This window comes from Typopeltis vanoorti, chromosome 8, assembly GCF_054136105.1.
Source record: "Typopeltis vanoorti isolate ZY-2024b chromosome 8, IOZ_Tvanoo_1.0, whole genome shotgun sequence".
Lineage (NCBI taxonomy): Eukaryota > Metazoa > Arthropoda > Arachnida > Uropygi > Thelyphonidae > Typopeltis > Typopeltis vanoorti.
Window position 1 is genome coordinate 70,401,824 of NC_143556.1, and position 15,509 is coordinate 70,417,332.

The 15,509-nt window shown below is 36.2% G+C and overlaps 1 protein-coding gene across 1 annotated transcript in view; it reads left to right on the forward strand.

Moving 5' to 3' along the window:
* LOC150104082 (transient receptor potential cation channel subfamily M member-like 2) overlaps window positions 1-15,509 on the forward strand; it is a 580,140-nt gene that overhangs the window by 520,880 nt on the left and 43,751 nt on the right. The window contains exons 26-27 of the mRNA XM_090396744.1: window positions 2,433-2,519; window positions 10,342-10,438. Coding sequence (XP_090252870.1) covers window positions 2,433-2,519; window positions 10,342-10,438 — 184 coding nt within the window. The remainder of the gene's footprint in view (window positions 1-2,432; window positions 2,520-10,341; window positions 10,439-15,509) is intronic.

The window sequence follows — 15,509 nt, forward strand, 5'->3', positions numbered from 1 at the left end:
AAGCATAAGAGAAGTGGTAATAACCAATTCCATGAGGTCTACAAAGACCGGGCAAGGAGGGTGACTTGGTTGGTGAGAGTAGCTAAAGAGAGGTATGAACAGCAGTTAGCTAATGAAGCCAAAAAGAATCCTAAGGAGTTCTTTCGATATGTAGCCAGCAAAAGGAAAGAATGATTATGGAAGGATGACATTGATTGAAGAAAATGGTATAAAGACAGCTGTTGTGGAATGTGTGGTGGAGATACTTAATGAGCATTTCATAAAGGTCTTTCAATCTTCTGAATGTGACTTCATGGAGAGATTGAGAGCAGTTGATGATGGGGAGGAGAGACTGACTGTAAGTGATCAAGAGGTGTATGGGGAGTTGAGTAAACTAGATGGTAATAAGGCTGTGGGACTTGATAATATATCACCATGTATTCTGAAGGAATGTGCCAGGGAGTTGACACCTGCCTTGACATATTTGTTTAATACGAATATTGCACTCGGTCAAGTTCCTGAGGAGTGGAAGGAGGGCAAGATTGTGCCACTTCATAAAGGAGGTGATCGAACTCAAGCATCAAACTATAGGCCTATCTGTGCGTCAGGTGTTGTGGTTAAGTTGTTGTTTGTGAGAACTAGGATCCAGAGTTGGGTTGACAACAATTGTATTATCTTTGATGGACAGCATGGATTTGATAAAAGGAGGTCATGTTTTAGTAATCTACATATTACAATAAAATGACTGCTTCCTTGGACAGAGGAGAAGGATACACAGCAATAAACTTGGATTTTGCAAAGGCTTTTGATAGAGTACCTCATGATAAGTTGACAGTCAAACTAGAGCAGATTGGGTTGGATATTCAGTTAGTGCATTGAATTAGAGACTGGCTATCTGATAGGTATCGACAAGTTGTGTATGGGGGAGCGATATCCAGGGAAAAGAAAGTCACTAGTGGAGTGCTTCAGGAACACTCCACTAGTGACTTTCTGTTTTAGGGCCATTACTGTTTAAATTGTATATTAATGATATTGGTGAAGATTTGGATGGAGATATTCAGTTGTTTGCAGATGATGCAAAGTTGGGACAAACCATGAAGAGTAGTGAAGATGTTGTGGCCTTACAAGAAGACTTGGATAAATTGAGTGATTGGGCACGGAAATGGAGATGTGAGTTCAATGTTGCAAAATGTGAGGTTTTCAAATTTGGAAAACAAAGATGGGATGCAGAATTTATGCTTGTTGAGGATATATTGTTGGAGGTGGAGGAAATAAGAGATCTGAGGATGATAGTGGATAAGGATCTGAAATTTAGGGGACACATAGCCAAAATGGTGAAGACAACACAAAGGCTTCCGGGAATGATGTGGAGGACACTGACGTGTAGAAGTAGGGAGATTCTTGTTCCGTTGTATAAGGCTTTGATTAGGCCACACATGGACTATTGTGCTCAGATTTGGTCACCTGGTTTTCAGAAGGATGAAGAGATGTTGGAAAGGGTCCAAAGGTGACTGACTAAAGTAGTTTCTGACCTCTGGAATGTCGAGTATGAGGAAAGATTGAGAAGATGTAATTTGCAGAGTCTGGTGGACAGGAATAAGAGAGGGAGATATGTTATTATTATTATTATTATCATCACGTGACACCTCCAGTGAGTCCAAGGACTCATATGATAGAGACCTACAAGTTAGTAAGGGGTTGTTATAGGATCAGTGCTGGAGAAGTTCTGCAGAAAATAGTGGGGAGATAGGGGGAGAACCAGAGTTCATCCCTGGAAACTGTATAAAGAGGGTGTGAGTAGGGGAGTGAGAGGCAGGTTTTTACATGCAGAGTTGTAAATGATTGGAATGCCTTGCCTGAGAGTGTAGTGTCTGCAGGGAGTTTGAGTGTGTTTAAGACACGGTATGATGATGAGGTGTGTGTGTGTGTGTGTGTGTGTGTGTGTGTGTGTGTGTGTGTGTGTGTGTGTGTGTGTGTGTGTGTGTGTGTGTGTGTGTGTGTGTGTGTGAGAGAGAGAGAGAGAGAGAGAGAGAGAGAGATAAAAGGACCTCCCAGATGAGTCTTTGACTTCATGAGGTCTTGGGGTAATAATAATATTTACATGGCTAATTCAGCAAGATAACTGAACAAGACAGCTTTACTGCGTTAATGAAGGTCATACCTAAGTAGTAGTAATAAGGCTTCATGTTTGCCTAAAATATAAATAAATATTGTGGATACTTACCAACTTATCCAAATATGAAAAATATTAATTATTATTATTATTATTATTATATATGCTAACAGTAGTTGGTACAGATAATAATAACAGAAGCACAGATTACAATACTTGTTCAGAATGACTTAGGAATTAGTATTGTCATCTGGTTTTCTTTTAATCTCTGCTTGAATATGGTCTATGCAGAATGCTTTAAACAAATTCAGTACATGAATTTTTCATATTTTCTTTTAAGGAATCCAATGGGAAGAACTGGTCTTCGAGGAAGAGGTTCACTACCTCGTTGGGGAGCCAATCACTATATCCTTGTGGTCATTACTAGGTAGATATCAGGATTTTATGAAGGTGTCTTTTATATAGCAAACTGATTATAGCAAACACTAAGAAACATTAAAGTTTCATGAATATTTTTACAAATTTCTGTATCATGCACAATCAAATCGGCATATCTAGACTTTATTTTTCTTCATACAATAAACATTTTAAAATAATAATCAGAAAATTAAATCACCATCACTTTATAAGAATACTATTTATTTGTTCTCCTGCGGCATCTTTTTGTGTAATGAAAATAGGCTAAGATCCTTAATATGAGCACTATTGAATTGAAAATATAAGCTCATATTTCTTTAAAATTATTGTATATCCCAGTAACATACATTAAAAGTGAATAGAGTCAGTTTATTTGTTATAATATTATTTACAGATTTTTGCAGATGCGAGAAAATGGCAAAACAAGTTGAGGATTTCTTATTCCTCTGTCTTTGGAAAAGATTTGCATTTCAAACTGATCTAAAATATTTTCAAAGTCTAAGTATTTCAAAAGTATAACTGCTCATCATCATCAAATTTCTGATGATAGGGCTTTATGATAGTAACTTCCTATTTACAGCTTTCCTCCAAATTAGTCTCTGATGTGTCAGGATTCCAAGATTATTACTTCTTATATTTTGGGCTTCTAAAGCACTTTTAGATCCATTGATCCACCAATAGATCTTGGCCTTCTTTTACATCTTTATCCTGCCATCCTAGCAAACTTTTGCTAATCTTTCTTCTCTCATGTGACCTGTACTACGGCATATTAGCTCCATTTATGCATTCCTGAGTGTCAGGTTCTTGTCTATTATATCAGGAGACAGGGATAGGGAAACACCACATATGGGGAGTGGATGTCTGAAGTAGTAGTAGTGGTGGTGAATGTGTGTATGGGGATGATCACCGTAGAAATGGAAGGAATTGCGATGTGAGTAGAGTAGTTGAGATTGAGGAGATATATGGGGTAAGCAATGATAAAAGTGTCCGTGCGGTTAGCCTAGTGGCTTTGCGCTTCGCAACCATATGCCTGGGGAAGGAGTGTCCTAGGTTCGATTCCCATCGGAGACGTGAGGAGCTGAAGGATCTTCCTCAGCCATAGCCAGGTTAGCCGGTCTTGGGCGCGGGCAGTAGGGTTTTTCCACCAGTGTATCTGTTTTTCATCCCGCAAGCAGGCAAACCGGCCCCGTGAACACACAGGGATACAGCCAAGAATACCCTGAGGCATAGGAGTGACCATTCTATCCTCGTATTTCGGTTACGAAATCCAAGCATGCTTGGAAGGTTGTGGGTCTTAAAAGGCCTGTTAAAGCCATTGGGATAGAATGATAAAAGTGTTTGGGCAAGGGACAGATTTAGTGAGGAAATCACTGCCAACAAGTGGATGAGGTAAGACTGGATATAGACTTAAAAGTGTGTATTTATTTACAAATGCCAGGTGTATCAGAAATAAGGGAGATGAAATTGTTTCACTGAATTGAGATTATTCACCCCAAAAGTGAAACATGATTGAACTGATTGAACCAGCAACATGTCTGTCATAATGAAGTTTGAAGTTATGTACACTCCCTACATTTACGATGCATGCCAACAATGCATTCCACTCACCAACAACTTTCCACATGAAAACCCTACTCTTCACACCCTTATTCATCCCATCTTTATACAATTTCCAAAGACGGCCATTTCTTCTTCCCATCTTAACATCTACTCTTTTTTTATAATTCCTTCTGTATTAATTTCATAGAATCTCTTAACCAACTTGAAGGTCTCTATCATATCTCCTCCTTTCCTCCTATCCACCAAACTCTGTAATCCACATTCTCTCAACTACTCTGTATAACTAACATTCAAAAGTCCCAATATCACTTTGTACATTTGTCTTTGTATACTCTCTAGTGTTTCCACATCACAATGAAAACTAAGTGACCAAATTTGAGGATAATAGTCCATGTGTGGTCAAGACCAGTGCCTTTTATAGAGGCACCACCACCTTATCCATACATGTCAATGTACTTTTTATCATAGCAGCAATGTGATGTGCAGTCTTCACAACACTTGCAATGTGCCTTGGAACTTTAGTCCACTGCCTACCATCATCCCAAGATCATGAATCTCATTCATTTCCTGAAGTATAGTGTTAAATATTTTATTTATATGATTTATACTTAAAGAGTTTGTTACTTGATTAAATCCTTTCTTATTCAAAACCTTATTCAATTAAAATCCTACCAGCTGCTCTATTGTTATGTTGTTGCTTTCTCTATATTTTACTGCCATGTCTTTCTATTCTATCTTTCTATTTTACTTCTTCAGATATCGGGTCTAATATACATATATCTAGGATTGTTTCCTCTTCGGATACTGGCGAATTTATATTTTGCTGCACCAGCCAGTATCCTATAGCAGAAAAGGATCCTTACTCAGGGAGACGATACTAGATTCTGAGGCGTTCTTACACAATGATCTTTAACACTGCCGTATAGATTCAGATTATTGCAGTCGTGACCTAAATCTATAATTATATACACTTCCTAATTCCTTCCCGCCAAAATAAGTTCTATTTTTATAAATGGTAGTTTGGAATCGTAATCAGACATGACTGAGGTTTAGGTAAATATGACATGTTTATTGGAATATCTAAACAGAATACAAAATTCATACACTCAATTATGACTCAATACTAAATGAAACTCGAGTTAAGAGGTTAACATATTATAAATTAATTAATTGTCATAAAGCATGCGAAACACAATAACTGCATATTGGGGTAGATAGCAAATGATATGAAGTTAAACTAAAATTCCTTTCTGTAATGCTATTCATAAGATAATATAAACAAACATTCTAATGTTACTAAAATCCACAATTCTGATCTCATTAAGTTAATCCTATCACATACAATTACTAAAGATCTTTTCCAAACAATTCTTCTTACTCTCTCAAAGGAGGTTAACTTTCTAATTAGAGACTGTCCACAGAGTTCTTTAGAATACTGTTCTTAATTTCACATTCGCAAACAATCTTCTCTCTTCTAATGAATTTTATACACAAAATAGAGTAATTTCCAAACTTTTTCTGCGTCTTTCAGCACCACGTGTACTTCTGGTTACTTCTTGTCTATTGGCTGTCCTTATGCCAATGTGGGGGTTATGCTATCTTCATTATTTCTGCTGAAAACGAACTTAAATCTTTGCGTTTCAGGAACAACTCGATGGGACTTCTCAGCAATGGCTTGATTCTGCTAGGACTGGAAATTTTTACCTTCAGCTCTGAGTAGAATCCTCCATTTTCAAGAAAGCCTGCTGTCCGACATCTTATCTGAGCACAGACGCTTCATCCCCCCCCCCCTTTACACGAACTCCCACTAACTTCTGAGCCACCAAACAGGAAAACGATACGACAGGAGAGATCCCCGATACGGCGCTCGTCCTCTTATATTCTTCAATAGAGCACCCTCTTTTTCAGAGTCCCCTTTGCACATGACCCATCTCTTTTCTCCCCTTGGGTTCATCCCTTGCTCTCCCGACGCTGTTATGCTCTTGCATTCCCAGAATTCGCGTCAAAGTACGTTCCGTGTATGCTACTGCCGCCAGCGCTACGCTGTACACGTGTAGTTTTATACCTTCCAAGAATTATTATTTAGTAACTATTTGATGACTCACAGTTATTTTTACACAGTTTAAGTGAGGCTTAAATTAAATCAGATTATCCCTCTTTTAAGACATGCTCTAAATAAAATCTTAATATGATCACAATAGCTTAAATATATGGCACATGAAATAAAGAATACAAATTTTATACATAAAGTGAAGGAAGTTTCACTTTAAATTTTATGTATAAAATTTGTATTCTTTATTTCATGTGCCATATATTTAAGCTATTGTGATTTCAGCTGATGTGCAGGTATTTCTCTTTGTTGGTAAGTTTAATATGTTGGATTCTGAATGAATGATTTCTTTGCAAGATTCCTTTATTCAGGATCTAACAACAGCACCCACCATCACCACCAATGCAGTACATAACTTTATATCTCTGTACCCCCAAAGTTTAACACCTTGCATTTTATTAATATTAATAATAAATGATGTTCTTGGGCCCCTGGGGGGGGGGGGGCAAGAACAGAACCCTGAGGCATACCACTAGTCACCTTCCTTTTCTGAGACACTAATTCTTCATACACAAATTGCTGGTATCTTTCAGAAAGCCAATCTTCATTCCATCTAACTAATCTCTCATATGGTGATCTATCAAATGCCTTTGGAAAGTCCAAGAAAATCCCTGTATACGAATTTCTCTTATCCAATGCATTCATCACCTTATCACAAATCGTAAGCAGATTGCTAAAACAAGCCCTGCATTTGACAAAACTCATGCTGACCATCACAGAGAATCTTATGTCCATCAGCCCAATCCTTATGCTATTCCTAACCAATTTCTGCAACACTTTGACCACAACTGCAGATGTACATACCAGTCTATAATTGGAAACTTCTGTCCTAGAATCATGCGTGTGGAGGAGTACTATTCTGCCTTCTTTCCACTCCTTAAGAACCTTCCAAACTGCAAGACTTCCATTAAGTAACTAACCAGGTCAAGAGCATGGCTAACTCATCTGCACATTCTTTAAAAATATATGGCAATATGTCATCCATTCTCACAGCCTTATTAACATCTAATCTATGCAACAACCGATTAACATCTAATACCCAAGATACACCTGATTAACATCTAACACTCATGATATACTTGCCATAATTATTTTTCCTCCTTGCTTGCACATAAAATTTCCCTTGGATTAGCTTTGACCTGAATGGCCACTCTCCTTTCATATTCTACTTTTTTCTTTTTTAACCATGCTTGTTACTTTTCTGGTCTCCAGTTTCTATTCTTCATGCATCTGCTCACTGCAAACTGTCTTATACCTCCCCCATGCCAACTTCTTTTATGACACTTCTTGCTTGATTTCACTGTTCATTCATCTCACTCCTCCCTCAGTTTATTCACTTAATTCTTAGTATGCAGTTATGCACCAATTGTGTCAGATATGGCCTTATCATTTCCCATGCACTGTCAACATCTTTTCTGCACAACTCATCAACCCAGTATATTGATGCTAATTGACTATGGAGCTTCTCATAATCACCCACCTTATATTTCCACATATATACCTCCTTGATAATAACCTTTTCCTGTTTGACTACCTTCCAAACCAATACCTCATGATCACTCTCACCAAGAGGTGGCAGTGTTGATACTTCATTCACAACCATATCTTCTGAGGATATCATAATCACCAATTCAACATCCAAAAACCTTGTGTTGCTTCCATCACATGCTGCTTAAGATAGTTATCCCTCAGAAACTCAACAAATTCATTCTCCTTGTTACCATACACTATCTCTTCTTTCCAGTCTACATTCATATAATTAAAATCTCCCATTACGATCTTCTTCCTTTTACTTGCCCAACTAATTTGTCTAAACATTCACAATCAGTGCTATCCACATTCTCTGCCTATAACTTCTCTGCCAGCCTGGTTGGCTGAGTGATTAGCGTATCTGCTTTCCTGCCAAAAGGGTGCAGGTTCGAATCCCGCCATGGGCATGATGATCACCATAGTGTGATTGTAAAAATACTAGTGGTGAGTGGTAGATGGCGTTAGGGTAGTTGCGGTTCGTTGTAGGTGGTGGAGATAGAGAGCTGTAGAGTAGGTGCCCTCCCTCGATGAGTCTTTGGACTCTCTGGAGGTGTCATGTAATAATAATAATGACATCCTATTAGATATACTATTTTTTTATCCCAACTTCACCCAAAATAGCTTCAAAATCTTTACATTTACTACTATTTTCCACTTCCAGTCTTGGACACAATTCCTATGCTATCATGTTAATGATAGCATAGGACTTGTGCTTTCATTATATGCCATATGGTCACTCAGATGCTTGGTGATGTGCCATGCCAGTCCTCACCATGTGGTCCTGTTGTATTCTTTTCTGGAGGCTTGAACTCTCTGAAGATCAGTCATTCCAATCACACCATCCATCCATCTCATTACTGGTCTGCCCCTTCCTCTTTTTCTAGGAACTTTACCGTCTATCACTGTTCTGAGAATTCCTCCTCAGTATCCTTAAGGAACCTTAAAGTTCTACTGATCTTTTCTAATGCTCATTCATTTATATGCCTTTCAGTATATGATATTGTCACCAGCCTTCTGTAGCACCACATCTCAAAAAGCAGCCATCGTTTTCTTATCAGACTTCTTTAGGTTCCAAGTCTCACATCCATAAGTCGCCGTTGGAAAAAACAGCTGCATCCAAAATCCTCAACTTTGTTCCCATGGAGATAGATCCATCCTTTCAGATTTTAGACAAGTGTGACTATTGGTTTACCCATTCTTAATCCTCTTCTGGTGTCGTCTAAACAGCAATTATTCACATTAATAATAGATCCCAGGTAATCGAACTTGCTGACTTCCTTAATTCTTTCTCCTTTAAGGTACACTTGTTTCTCAGGAGCTTCCCTGTCCGAATTTCAGACAGGGAAGCTCCTGAGAAATTCCCCATTCTTTGAGACCCTCCTTCATATTATCCTTTACCTCCTGCAACAACTTCAGATCCCTTTCCACATTCTTTGTCTCACTATCCAAGTAACCACTACCACTAATTTGGATGTCCTTCCTTCCTTCTATGCAAAGCATCTGATATTGATTTCAATGTACCACTTGGAAGACATGTCTTATGTATGTTATTATTTACCTTTAATGATTGAATCACCATATAAAGCCACCCTGTCATCTTTAAATACTTGTTTCTTCCTATTAACCTCCTTCTCATTTACATCTTTAGATATTTACATCTTCCTATTAATCTTCTCATTTATATCAGTTAATTTCTTCTTTAAATGTTCATTCTCCTTCTCCATACATTTAACCTGATTCTTCACTTTCATTTTTCTCTTGTTTAAGCTCTTCCATATCACTTATATTATTATCGTTGCAAGCATGCCCATATATTTTCTGATTATTCCTAGTAATAGCATTCTCATTTTTGGAATTTCCTAGCCTTTCATCGCACTTCTCACACACTATAATACGTTCCTTCTTCTCATTTAATCTAACACTCCATAAATTTTTAATGTTTTGATTTTTTGGTGCATACATGTAACAATTGTAGCATCGTATCCATTGCAAAAAGTCCAGGAAAAAACTTGATCTCTGAATTAAATCCTTCAGCATTGTTAGCATACACTTCTTTACTGCCACCATTTTTATAACATCAACTAGCACTTCCATGTTAATCAAAACACTTTTATAATGACAATACCACATTGCAATGATTATATCCAGTCTATCACACAAAAGCACTGTTATACAAACTACACAATATAATCAAGAAAAAAAAAATTCTCATAACACCATTCAATTATACCGCTAACTCTCCTTGTGACACTTGAATACATGATAGAAATGTGTGTTACTAAAAGAATTTTATAGGATTTATACAGAGAAAATTTTCAATTCTTCGGGGGGGAGAGAACAAATGATCATCACTTGAAATTGAGTGAAGATGTGGTATGTAAAAGTATAAGCACTAGATTGCTCACACAGGGAGTGGAATCGGTTGCCAGAGTCTGTGTGTTGCCAGAGAGTGTGTTGTGAGTGCTTTGTCAGTGAATGTGTTGAAGGCAAGGTGTGATAATTATTATGTAGATAGTGTGAGCCACCCCGTAATGAGTATTCAGACTCCATGGAAATGCCTATGCAATAATAATAATAATAATAATAAAAGAAAGGAAGTAGGAGGTTCACTAACCTGCATTTTATTTTTCAGGTGGCATAAAGGAAATGTGTTGATAACAGGTGGTGGTAGAGGTCTTGAACTGGTTGTCATGAGAACAGATAGAAGAGATCAACTTACACTTCCTGGGGTGAGTTTCCTTTTAGACTATGTAAATATATTAGATGAAAGTTTCCAAACTTGATTTCTATCTTCATGTGTGGATTGGTTTTAAGATAAAAGTAAATGCACTGCTATCTCTGATTTCTCTAATTATATATATCATATAGTATTGTGACACAACTGGTGATACCTTAAAGAGAATTTTATAATATGTTAAATAGTTATTATTATTATTATCCTAAGACCCCAATGGAGTCACTCATCTAGGATGTCCCTTTTGTCATACACACAGCTCATTATACCGTGCCTTAAACACGTTTGAATTATTCACAACTCTCCATACAAAAAACCCACTTCTCACGTCCTAATTATACAACTTCCAGGGATGAGCTCTTGTTCTTCCCCAATCTCCCACCATGTTATGAAAAACCTCTTCAATATTAATCCTATAAGAACCCCTTACCAACTTGAATGCCTCTATCATGTCTCCCCTCTTCCTCCTATCCACTAGACTGCAAATTGCATTATCTCAACCTTTCTTCATATTCAACATTCCAGAGATCAGAAACTATTTTGGTCAGTCACCTCTGGACCCTTTCCAACATCTCTTCATCCTTTTGAAAACCAAATCTGTGCACATCTTACTTCTACAAGTAAGTCAGTGTTCTCCACATCATTGCCATAATTCATTGTGTTGTCCTCACAATTTTGGCAATATGTCCTCTAAATTTTACATCCTTATCTACTATCAACCCAAGATCTCTTATTTCCTCCACCTCAAACAATATATCCCTGCCAAGAGTAAATTCTACATCCCATCTTTGTTTTCCAAATTTGAAAACCTTACATTTTGCAACATTGAACTAACATCCCCACTTGTGAGGCCACATCTGCCCTACTCCTCATAGTTCATCCCAACTTGGCATCATCTGCAAACAACTGTATATCCTTGTGCAAATGTTCCCCAATATTATTAGCATACAGATTAAACAGCAATGTCCCTAAAACAGATCCCTGAGGCACACCACCACTACTGACTTTCCTCTTCTGGGATATTGCTCCTGCCCCCTCATACACAATTTGTTGATACCTATCAGACAACCAATCTCTAATCCATTGCACTAGTCTAATATCCAACTCCATCCACTCTAGTTTGACTATCAACTTATCATGCTATAATCCAGAGATCGGCAACCTTTACAGACTTGCTGGCCACATTCAACTTTTATTTTTAATAATCGGGCGGCAAGCGTTTAATTAAGAGAAAATAGTGAGTGAAAAAAAAAAAAAAAAACTTTTTAAGTTATCAATTTTATTATATCAATCTTAAAAAACACAGAAATATTTAAAGTTTGAGATCACAAGATAAAATACGTAATGACGTCTGATATGTTCTTTTATAACAGCAACAGTTTTATGACAAATAAGACAAAGGGGATTATCTCATTTTCAATAAAGAAGTGCTTGCTGTTCCATTCATCATTAAACTTTCTTCCTTCGTCTACAATTTTATGTTTTCTTGAACCCATTTTTGAAATTATTTTTAAGAAATATATATTTTCTGAAAATAATAGTAGATGTTATTGAATTATATTAAAATACGGATCAGAGAACGCGACTGAAAACGTGCGCCAAAATCTTGGTTTTCATCTGATAAAGTCGCCTAGTTATCCCCACACACGATGACTCACATGGTTGACTCATGCCAATTTGCACAGCGATATCGCGAAGTATAGGTATAAAATTATTTTTAATTTATTATTCATATTATAAAATGTAAAAAAAAAAAAAAAAAGAAAAAGAAAATCAGCTAACTCCTTTATAAAATGTATTATTTACATAATTCGGCATACGGACCACGTGCCATGTAAGGTTAACCTTTTATGGGCCACCAAATGCACGTTTGAGCTGCGTGTGGCCCTTTGCCAACCCCTGCTATAATCTATCAAAAGCCTTTGCAAAATCTAAGTATACTACTGTATCCATCTCCCATATCCAATGCTGCTGTCACCTTATTGTATTAAGTGAATAGATTATTAAAACATCACCTCCCTTTAGCAAATCCATGCTGCCATCAAAGATAATACCATTTTGTCAACCCAATTCTGGACCCTGATTCTCACCAGCCTTTCCAGCACTGACACACACACTCAGATTGGACTATAATTTGATGCTTGAATTCTGTCACCTCCTTTATGAAGCAGTGCAATCTTGCCTTCCTTCCACTTCTTTGGAACTTGACCCAATGTAAGATTCATATTAAACAAATATGTCAAGGCAGATGTAAACTCCCTTGCACATTTCTTCAAAATATGTGGTGATATGTCATCAAGTCCCAGAGCTTTATTAATATCAAGTTTGCTCATTTCCCCATATGCTCTTGCTTACTCATAGTCAATCTCACCTCTACATCATCCACGGCTTTCAAATTCTCCATGATGTCACATTCATAAGGATGAAATACCTTAATGAACTGCTCATTATATATCTCAAGTATCTCCTCTGGAGCAGTTGTTCTTATACCATTTTCTCCAATCAGTGCAATCCTACCATAATCATTCTTTTTTTGCTGACTACATATCAAAAGAACTCACTAGGATTTTTTTGGCTTAATTAGCTTCCCCATCACTGACCCAGAATTTTCTTTTAAAAAAAAATTGTAGAAAAGTGGAAATCAAGATAAAGGGAAGTCCATTTAATGTTTAAGTCAGTATAGCTTCAATAATATCATTTCGACCTTCATTATGCACATCTTAAATATTGTGCAGTGTTCTTCACAAAAGAGACTCCTATTATAGAAACCAATTTAATAATAGAAGTCAAACTGGATTTCATATTCGATTCATAATAATAAACTAAGAATTCAAATTAGCTCTTTACTTTATGCAGTTGGCAGGAAGTCAACTGAATAAATTTATATATCAAATAAAAGAGAAATTAGTCAAAACACTAAACTAGCTATATCAGTGTTCAAACTCTTTTAATTTATGGATAAGAAATAAAGCACTTGATCAAAAACCGAAGACCATGTATATAGAGAGTTCTGAGAAAAATATGATGTTAATGATTCTGCCACTGATGCTATCTATTCAGATTATTAATGGCAGAATCGCATTAAAAATGAGGATATTAGGAAGAAACTTGACACCGTTAATCTTCAGGAATGTGTGAGCCTAATCTAAGGCAATTGAAGTGCCTTAGAAGACAAATATAAGATTTGACAATATTGGAGTTCTAACAGAACATACAAATTCAGAGGAAAACCTTTAATAATGATGCAACTTTTCATGTAGTTATGTACCATCATAATACCTTGTACACTCTCTGAGGATATACATTGGGAATTTGATGATGATGATGAGAATTCAGTTAACAATAATGCAATATGACATCGCTATTTAAAAGTAATTAAAAACACTACAACATGTCTACATCACATCACAACATCAAAATTTATCTTTATTTAGAGTTTGGTCTTATTCACTGCTAAAAAACATTATACAACAGTGCCACTAATTAATTATTACTGTTATTATTATTATTATAAATTAAATTAAAGATGCTAAGAAATTATATTCTTGGTTTCATCCTTTATCCAAGTGTAAGCAAACACAGTTTGCACATGAAGTCACTTCATGACTGTGCGACTTGTATACAGAGGCTAATGACTTCACATTAATTGCCTTAGTATCTCATAATACAATGCACATATCCTTGCAGACATGTATAATGCTATGCATTATGGGAAGGGCCACTTGCCCAGATCGATTTTGACCTTTATTAAGGTTTCGTCGGCGGGAGCCAGACCCAGAAGTGATACCAAGGTTGAAGTAATGCAGAAGTCATATTTCCATATAAAGTAGCCAAAAGATGTCACACCTTATTATTAAAATATATTGGAATTAGAGACAGATGTTGAAAGTTTTTTCACTTGGTTAGACTATAAATTAAATATGCCAAGAAATTATATTCTTGGTTTCATCCTTTTACACTTGGATAAAGGATGAAACCAAGAATATAAATTCTTAGCATCTTTAATTTATAGTATAACCAAGTGAAAACACTTTCAACATGTTATTGTTATTATTATTATTATTATTATTATTTTCTTTGAAAACTCCAGAATCAAAGATTCATTATTGTAAGAATCTTACAGGGTAAGAATGTTAGTAGTGCATGGGAGATAGTTAAGTGTCATGGATGACTGATATCATTAATTGTGAGCTGCAGAAGAAAAAAATTCTGTGGAAGGTATATAAAAGAAAGGTAACCAGCAAAGAGATAAGCCAATGCAAGAAGATTTGGAGGGGACCTACTATTCTTACCTGGGAAGTAACAAATGCCATTAGGAAACTGAGACCAGGAAAAGCTCCAAGAATGGATGGAATTATGGCAGAATATCTAAAGGCTTTAGATGATAAGGCTATAAGATCACTGACTGACATATGTAACAAAATATATGAAACTGGACACCTGCCAAAAGATTTTAAGCACTCAATGTTCCTACCAATACCTAAAAAATCAAAGGCAATCAAATGTGAAGAGTACAGAACAATCAGTTTGATCAGTCAGATAGCAAAAGTTATGTTATATATCATCCTAGAAAGAAATAAACATAAAATCAAAATGGAAATTAATGAAACACAATCTGGTTTTCAGGAAAATAAAGGAACTAGAGAAGGACTCTTCAATATTAGAACTATTATAGAAAGATATCTGGAGAAGCAGAATAAGTCTACTTATGTTTTATTGACTACACAAAGGCCTTTGACAATATACAACATGAACAACTAATCAAATGCGTCAGAAATTTAGGAGTAGATGGTAAAGATTCCAGATTACTGATAAATCTATATTGGGAGCAAACTACCTCAATAAAAATATCAGGAGAAATCTTGGAGGAATTTCTAGTAAAGAAGGTGTCAGACAAGGCTGTTTTCTTTCTCCTATATTGTTTAACCTCTATACTGAAAATATCTTCCAGCAATTAGAAGAATTTAAAGCAGTCAGCATAGGAGGCAGGAATATAAACAACTTAAGATATGCAGATGACACATTACTGCTAGCTGAAAATAAAAAAGATCCTCAAAACCTACTAG